The sequence below is a fragment of the Erinaceus europaeus genome, chromosome X (genome assembly GCF_950295315.1).
Source record: "Erinaceus europaeus chromosome X, mEriEur2.1, whole genome shotgun sequence".
Classification (NCBI taxonomy): Eukaryota; Metazoa; Chordata; class Mammalia; order Eulipotyphla; family Erinaceidae; genus Erinaceus; species Erinaceus europaeus.
The window spans coordinates 69,020,902-69,030,330 of record NC_080185.1 but is presented as its reverse complement, the minus strand read 5'-3'; the positions used below and the strand labels follow the sequence as shown (position 1 = coordinate 69,030,330).

The following is a 9,429-nucleotide window of genomic DNA, read 5'->3' as shown; positions in this document are numbered from 1 at the left end:
GGAGCCGGGGCCTCAAACTGGGATCCTTATGCTGGTCCTTGCGCTTCACACCACATGCTCTCAACCCACTGCACTACTGCCTGACTCCCCTAATTATTTTATTTTTTTTTATTGTTTCCAAGGTTATTGGTGGGGCTAGGTGCCAGAACTAGGAATCCACCACTCCTGGAAGCCACTTTTTCTTTTCTTTCTTTTTTTCTGTTTTATTTGATAGGACAGAGAGAAATTGAAAGGTAGGGAGAAAAAAAGATAGATACCTGCAGACAGAACTACTCCAATGCTCATGCAGTGTTCCCATTACAGGTGGGGAGTAGGGACTAGAACCTGGGCCCTAGAGAATGGTAATTTGTGTGTACTGATTGCACCACTGCCTAGTGCCCCCAATACCGCATTACTTAACATGTAAGAAAACAAAAAGCCTATAGATTAAACGATTAAACTACCAATAAGGAGCTACTTAGATAAGCGTGAATAGATCCACATAATGGAAGAAATACTATGTTGTCACCAATGAATAATAGAATAATATTTATTGAAATGAAATGTGATAATTTAAATTTAAAATTAAAAAGAACATATAACCATAACAACTATATTTTATTTTTGTTAGTAAAATAGTTTGTGTTTACATAAAATTAAATGTATGGAAGGATATGCACACACTGAAAATATTTGTGGCTATCTGATAACTGAAAATTTTTTCTCTTTCTTTATAGACTTTGCATTGTGTACACTCTTTACAATAAACATGTACTTTGCTCATAATCATTAAAATAGCAATTTTCATTTGAAAATGTATGACAATGAATATATATAATTTTCAGATAAACAATTACACTGAAACAAATTTTTTTCATTATTTTGTAGCAAACATCTAACAAACATATTAACACAATTTATGTTATATTATATATGAAACCAAATATTTCTATATGAGTTTTAAAAAAGCAACTCAGATTAAAGACAATACACATTTGTCATAGTTGGATATGGAGTATGAGTTAACTCTATACTTAAATAGCTATTAATAAAATTTTACCACAGTTTTCAGCCCATCTTGGATGAGCTTGAAGAAGTCATGTTAAGTGAAATAAGTCAGAAACAGAAGGATGAATATGGGATGATCTCACTCACAGGCAGAAGCTGAAAAACAAGATCAGAAGATAAAACACTAAGCAGAACCTGGACTGGAGTTGGTGTGTTGCACTAAAGTAAAAGACTGGGGTGGATGAGGTGGGGTTGGGGGGAGCTCAGGTCCTGGAACAAGATGACAGAGGATCTAGTGGAGGTTGTATTGTTATGTGGAAAAATGAGAAATGTTATGCATGTGCAAGCTATTGTATTTACTGCTGAATGTAAAACATTAATCCCCCAATAAAGGAAAATAATAATAATAAAAGAAAACCCCATTGTTAGGATTTGCTATATCATACATGAACGAGCTCACCAAAATTTATGTCTTTGACGCTATTTATATATAGCTGTATCTTATAAAGTATCACCACCATGTGGGTGGGGGTAGAACACAAATCCTGGAAAACGATGACAGAGGACCTAGTGGGGGTTGTATTGTTATGTGGAAAACTGAGAACTGTTATGCATGTATAAACTATTGTACTTACTGTCGAATGTAAAACATTAATCCCCCAATAAAGGAAAAAAATAAATAAAAGTTTACATAAATTAGGTATTAATTTATCTACTTCCTAAATATTTTTGGTTTTATTTTTTAATTATTTTTATTTATTGGATGGAGACAGCCAGAAATTGAGAGGGTAGGGGATGTTAGAGAGGGAGAGAGAGAGACACCTGCAGCAATGCTTTACCACTAACAAAGCTTTCCCCCTGCAGGTGGGGACCACCAAGGTGAATTTGAACTAACATACATTAAAAGAAAGATAATTCAAATAAAATATAAAGGTTTTCTGAATACAGATAGAAGTAATAGATGGCTGAGTAGAAAAGGGAATTGTTAATGAAATCTGCAATCTAGCAATTAGACATAGCAGGCTAGGTAATGGAATTGCAATATAGAACAGAACATTTTCTCAGAACTTTAAAGCAGCCAAACATAAAGAAAGCCATACTGAATTAATAACTTTAATACAATAACTAGAGACATGTGTTTTAATTTAAAATCATTTTCATTTACTTTGAAACCTCTGTAAACATATGGATATAGTGAACAATTAAGAGAATAGAAGATGCTCTTGAAATTATTTTTCAATATCACTCTAAGGATTATTTTCCATGTATGTTTACACTGTAGAGGCAACTCGGTAAAGTGAGCTAATTTTCTTTTTAAGATAATTCAAATGTATATATTTTAATTTTTGCCCTGGTACTCCTTAGTCAATCTTCAAATATTCATTCTCATCAGAAATGCTTCTTTTCCCTTCCTTTTTATTTTGTCTTTATGTTATAGTGTGACCAGAACACCTGTCAGATCTAGAATATGGCAATACTTGGAATCAATTATGAGGCCACAGGCATGCAAATTCCATATGCTAACGCCAAGCAGTCACTCCAGACCTCAATAAAGTTTTAAGATGCAACTTACAATTTGAATAACTAATGCCTGAAGTAGTAATTTTCTAAAGCACTGACTGAGAAAACATCAACATAATTTTTTATCTTAGCATGAAGTTACTAAAGAAAATTCCCCCAAATTTCTACAGAGTCATTTTCAAATCTGCATTATGTTCACAGCATATTAAAAAGGAATAAATAAGTAAATAAAGGAAGATCACATCTCTTTAAAAGAGCACTTATTTCAACTAATAAAGTAAAATTATTGAGAAATGTTAATTAAATCATATATATTTTATCTGAGCAATTAGTTTCTCAAGAAGCAAATAAAATGTTCTGTGACATACTAATAGCATGGTCCATTTTGAGAATATTTTTATTCAATCACTACATTTAGCAGTATTGCCAAAACGAGGAAATATAATCAAACATTCATTAGTTAATGGGAAAAATGTGTGCAGGAATAAATTTAGTCTACACATGTTTAGTGATAATTTTAAAGTACAAAATAACAATTTTACAATTTAAAATGTTTTACTACAATGAGCAAGGTTTTATATTTTCACAATTTTTTCCAAAAGAAAGTACTTACTTTAAAACATAAACCAATAAGAAAACAGTGAATTGGCGTAAAGTAAGCTCCTATCAGAAAATAGCCCAAACTAAGTAGGCACCAGCTTAAGGCTGAAGCAATTTGGTCATTTCTTATTCTCACCGCCTGTGGCTGGTCTGGCCAAGGGTGACATGCAGGGGCTTGGAGCCTACTATGCGACCATTCATCTCATCCACTGCTTTGGTTGCCTCTTCAAAGGAGGAAAAACAAATTACACCGAAGCCTCGGCCTTGTCCCACTTCCATCATCACTTTAGCTCTGCTAATTGATCCAAAAGGAGAAAATTCCTCCTTCAATTTTTCATCATCGATGGTCTCATCCAGGTTCTTAATATAGATAGGTACCCCTGGAGACCTACTTTTTTCTTTTAATCTTAGCCGTTCAAATCTTCTCCTTAACTCAGCCAGACGCTCAATTTTTTTTTGTGCTCGCCCTACATACAAAACTCTCCCATCAATGGACCTTCCATGCAGGCCTAATACAGCCCTTTGGGCAGCATCATGTGTTTCATATTTCACAAATCCAAAACCTTTAGATTTCCCACTAGCATCTCTTATTACTTTTACACTCTCAGTTGACCCATAATCATTGAAAATTTTCTTCAGCTTTTCATCATCCATGTCATCGCCAAAGTTTTTAACGAAAACATTGGTGAAAATGGCTCTATCTCTGGTTCTGACTTCAGCAGCCCTCTCTTCTGGAAATTTGAATCGGCCAACATACACCTGCCTATTGTTGAGCCTTACTCCATTCATGTGCCAGATGGCCCTATTGGCAGCAGCAAGGCTATCAAAGTGGACATATGCATAGCCTTTAGAGCCCTTATCATCACATACGACTTTGCAGGAGAGAATGTTACCAAAAGCAGAAAATAAATAAAAAAGGGCCCTATTGTCTATGGATTTGTCTAGGCTTTTGATGAATATATTTCCAACTCCAGACTTTCTTAAACGGTCATCTGGCTGAGACCACATAAGGCGGAATGGTTTGCCATTAATCATATCAAAGTTCATGGTGTTCAGGGCCCACTCAGCATCTGCAGGAAAGCGGAAGTTAACATAACCATAGCCCAGAGGACTGCCAGTCATTGGGTCACGGCAGATTCGGGTGAAACGCAGAGGGCCGGCAGGCCTGAACTTCTTATATAACATGTCCTCCGTGACTTCTGGGTCCAAGTCACCTACATAAAGGGCAGCCTTGAGGTACTTCTTTTTCTTGCTAGCAGAATTAGGCTCCCCACTCCCCATCACTCAGAGTACAGGGCTCTCTTGGGAGGGAAAAAAAGTCTGCTTTCTCTAAGCTTTAGGCCAAGCAGCTGTTCAGGAACAGAAAAAGCCAATGCGAATGAAGCTAAGAGCAGACTCAGAATCACTGTTGAGGCTGAGAAAAATGAAGTTCAGAAATAGCTAGTCAGAAGGCTCAGGGAAAACCAAAAACAAACAAACAAACAAAAAAAAAACCGCATTAGACAAAAAAGCACCCCAGATAGCGAATCCATTTGCCCTATTATTTCCACCCATTCAGATTTAAAATCAGTGTCAAAAGCTAGTAGTAAGAAAAAAACATCCCGTTTCCCATTATATTGTAAGAAATCACCAAACAGCTGGCTGACTCCCCACATCTAGCATTGCCTTCAGATGCCTCAGACCCATTTCTGCAGAAATACAGGCCTTAATCTCCTGTTGTCTTAAAATTACATTTAAAAGGGCAGGGCCAGAAAGTGTATTCCTCCGCCGGCTGCGGGGCCAGTCTCAGGAGGACAAGCAGCTAACAGAGGCCCCTACACATATTCAGCGTCTGCGAAAGAACAGACTTGTTTACTTGGTGCCCTAGGACCAGCAGTAAAGCTGCAGGCTGCTGAAGGAACAGCGATGCAGACAGACAAACAGACATACAGACACGCGCGGGGGACTAGGGGACCTGAGACCTCCCAGAATCCCAAGATGCCCACTGGGTACGGACCGAGTGACGCCCGGTGATTTCCGCAGCATGAGACTCTTGGCAGATCCGAAGGGACTGACTGGCAGAGTCGCAGTGGGTCAGCTCTGACGCCAGGCAGTTCCAGACAGATGTGGGGCGGAGTCAGAAGTGAAGGGCAGATGGAGCAGACAGGCAGGAGCTCAGACAGATGGACACGAATTGCACTGATTAGGACATACATATGGAAAAGAAAACCCTGTGGTTGTGGTCGGGTGAGCTGGCGGTCGGGGCACAAAGAAACCTGGAACCTTACTAAGTAACTTCCCTCTTGCTCAGTGCCAAGAAGAGGAAAAGGAAAAGGAAAAGGAGAGGGAGATGAAGGAGGAGGAAGGAGGGAGGGAGGGGGGAGAGGGAGAGAGGAGGGAGAAAAAGGAGAGTAAGAGAAAATTGAAATTATAAAAGGCACAGTGTTGTGGATTTTTTTCTTTTATTACTTTAAAATATTGCCTTTAGACTGTTAACCATGAAATCAGAAAGGGAGGTCAAAGCATGGGCAAACCAGGACTTATATTTGTTGAACAATAATAACAAATGTTTTGCTTAAAAAATATTACATAGGATACATACTTGAGTCTGAATTTAAAAACTCAGAATTGGTTACTGAACTAGACTCCTTATCCAGTGCTAAAAACCACAAGGTCAAATGAAGCATGAGGAACCCTTGTGTTTGGTCTTTTTGCTTAGTTCATTAAGCTACAGCACAGTGGTATTATTCCCAAGAAGTAGGCAGAGTTCTTTTCACCTATTCAGTAATATTGTTTTAATTATTGTAGAATCATAAAATGTCTTTTAATGGTACTCAGTGTCATGGGTCATTGAAGATGTTTTGTCTCTGGAATGAAATATTACAAAATCTCAGACAAAAACTACAGAATCAACAACCAAAAAATACCCATAAATGAAATAAGCAAATAAAAACGTGGACTTTGTTTCCTCTTTTTTATTAATCATTTGTCATTGTTTCACAAAATTATAATATTTCAGAAGTATAATGTCGTACCCACACATAATGTATGCAAATCACCACTCCCTCCACCAAAATTCTGTACACATTCATAATCACTATAGTTGTTACAAAGTCCAACAGATTAGTTTTCCTTCTTGCTTTTTTTACAAGTACATTTAAAATTTTTTATATTTATTAATTTTCTCCTTTGTTGCCCTTGTTGTTTTTATTGTTGTAGTATTATTTCTGTTGTTGTTGTCATCGTTGTTGGATATGACAGAGACAAATGGAGAGAGAAGGGGAAGACAGAAAGAGAGGGGGAGAGAAAGATAGACACCTGCAGACCTGCTTCACTGCTTGTGAAGTGACTCCCCTGCAGGTGGGGAGCAGGGGGCTTGAACAGGGATCTTTACGCCTGTCCTTGTGCTTCCTGCCATGTATGCTTAACCCACTGTACTACTGCCCAGTTCCCACAAGTACATTTTTTTATAAGCACATCTCTTTACTTCACTTGGTATAATAGCATACACTGTCTTTCAAATTATACAATATTTACATTTTTTATTACAGAACAGTATTCTAATGAATATTAACTCGTAACTTCTTTATTCAGCCTTTTGTCCTTAGTCATTTAGATTGTTTACATATTTTGGCTCTTGTTTTCTTTGTTCTTGTGTTTGTTTGTTGGTTGGTTTTACCACACAGCACATGCAAGTTCTATGATTCACGCACCTAACGAAAACCACCAAACCACTATAGTTATTACAAAGACTTAGAGTTTGTTTGCTTCTGGTTCTTTACCCCCACCCCCACCCCCAAGTTGATCCATCTCAGTTCTCCAGATTCCGTACATGAGTAAAACATGATAGTGGTCACTCAACTAGTTGCGTATTTTGGTAGGTATCATCACCTCCAGTACCATCCATTGATCCCAAAGGCCACAAATCATCTTTTTTCTTTTTTTCAATTTCAGTGTAGTATTCCATGGAGATAAATCCCATAATTCCTTTACCCAGACATCTGCAATGGACATTTAGGCAACTTTCACTATTTGACTATTGTGAACAATGCAGATAAAACATAGGGGTTCATATGCCCCTTCAAATGAGTATCTGCCTGTCTTTTGAATTAATGCCGAATAATGGTATTGCTTATCATGAGGTGGATTTTTTTTTATTTGTTAAGAACACTCCATATTGTCTTCCAAAGGGGCTGCACTAGTTTGTATTTCCAATAGCAGTGTAGCAGAGTCTATTTTTCTCCACAAACTCTCCAACACCTATTATTTCCCGTTGTATTGATGTAAACATTCTCACAGATGAAGTTCCGGTGTAGTTTTGTCATTTCTCTAATGATAAATGAAGTGGAACTTTTTTTTCATGTGTCTGTGGGCCATGTGAATGTCTTATTTAGAAAACTGTTTAGTTCTTTGGACAACCTTTTAATAGAGTCACTATCATTCATTTCTTTACAGTTGTTTGATGTCAGATGCATGATGTACAAATAACTTCTCCCTTTTTCTGGGTTTCCTGGTTATCCTTCCTTGGTTTGTTTTCGATGTATAGAAGCTTTCTTGTTTCATGTAGTCCCATTTATTTATTATTACTTTCATTCCCCATGCATTTGGGTTTGAGTCTCCAAAAATATCTTGGACATGAAGGTCCTGAAAAGTTTGATTGATGTTTTATTCTATAAATTTTAGTTTCTGGTCTAACATCCATGTCTTTGATCCATTATTATTTGATTTTGGTGGTAGGTAGTGATCTAGTTTTACTCTTCTACAAGTGGCTGTCCAGTTTTCCAAGATCTTCTTTACCCCCACTGAATGGTTTTGGCCTCATTGCTATGTATTAGATGACAGTATATGTGTGAGCTCATTTCTGGGCTCTAGATTCTGCTCTAATGATCCAAGTGTCCCTTTTATAACAGTACCATGCTGTTGTAATTACTATTGCTTAATATTATAAATGGAAGTTAGGGAGAATGATACCTTTATATTTTCCTTTTTTTCCTCAGAAGAACTTTGATTATTCATGTTTTTGAAGCAATATGTTTTTGATATGTAGTTCAATATCCTTGAAAAAGGCTATTTGGATCTTGTTAGTGATTTCATTTAAACTATAGATTCCTTTTGGTAAAGTGGTCATTTCAATAATCTTTACTCTTCCAAACCAAGAACTAGGAATGTGCATCCATTTCTATGTGTCAGACTCTATGTATTTTAACAATGTCCTATATTTTCCTTATAAAGATACTAGACTTACTTCATGAAATTAATTTAAAGATATTTTATCTTTCTGGGATTTATTATAAATAAACTGGAATATTTTATTTTCCTTTCCTCTGACTTCTTATTTGTATACATAAATACCAGAGATTTATGTCTAAAGATATTGTTTGTAGCTTAGCTTTGATTTTATTAAATTAAATTATTTCTTTTTATGCCATTAATGTTATTTATTTTTCCATTTAAATTTGACTAGTAGCGGATTATATATAATATTTTAAGATTACTATGCATAGTTCCAAACCACTCCCAACAGTAAAATTCTGTTTCCGTACCCTCTGTCTCCCAAAGACAGCCACTACAGTTCTCACAAGTCTTAGAAACAGGTTGCTTATTTTTGTTTTTGTTTTGTTCTTGTATTGTAAGTTTATGTGTATCAGTTATCTAGATTCCACAAATCAGTGAAACCATTGGGTAGATGTCTTTCATTTCTTTATTTATTTCACTAACTCCAGTTTTATACATTTTATCCTAAAGGACATTATATCATTTTTTTATTGCAGAGTAGCATTCCATAAAATATATATCCCAAACTACTTTATTGGTCATCTGTTGATGGGCATTTTAGCTGCTTCCAAACTTTGGCAATAGTACAGCTATTAACATAGGGGTGTAAATGTACTCTTGAATTAGTGTTCAAATTTCCTTTGGATAAATGCCTAAGAGTGGTGTTGCAGGATCATAATGTAATTACATTTCATTGTTTAAGGACTCTTCATGCAATCTTCTAAATGGGTGGCACCACTTTATACCCATGCTAGTGCTGTAGCAGAGTCCATTTTGCTCCACATCCTCGCCAACACCTGTTATTTCCTGTTTTGTTGATGTGGACCATTCCTACAAGTGTGGGACTGAAAATCAGTGTACTTTTTATTTGCATTTCTCTAATGATAAGTGAATTTGAAGCATTCTACATATGTTGTTGATCTATGTGTATCTCTTATTTGGGAAACTATTTAGTTATTTGACCCACATCTTTATTGATTTACTTTTACTTCTTTTGTATATTTGTACCAGTTCTGTGTTGATGCTTGATATCAGTCACTTTTCACCTGTGGATGTGCAAATATCTTC

The 9,429-nt window shown here is 36.2% G+C and overlaps 1 protein-coding gene across 1 annotated transcript; it reads right to left on the bottom strand.

The window, feature by feature from the left end:
* Nucleotides 1–515: 515 nt before the first annotated feature.
* PABPC5 (poly(A) binding protein cytoplasmic 5) lies at nucleotides 516–5,185 on the bottom strand. The gene is made up of 2 exons (XM_007538942.3): nucleotides 5,105–5,185; nucleotides 516–4,522 (listed from the first exon to the last, which is right to left on the bottom strand). The coding sequence occupies exon 2, from the start codon at nucleotides 4,387–4,389 to the stop codon at nucleotides 3,241–3,243; it is 1,149 nt and encodes a 382-aa protein (XP_007539004.1). The 5' UTR covers nucleotides 4,390–4,522; nucleotides 5,105–5,185; the 3' UTR covers nucleotides 516–3,240.
* Between the last annotated feature and the right edge of the window lie 4,244 nt (nucleotides 5,186–9,429).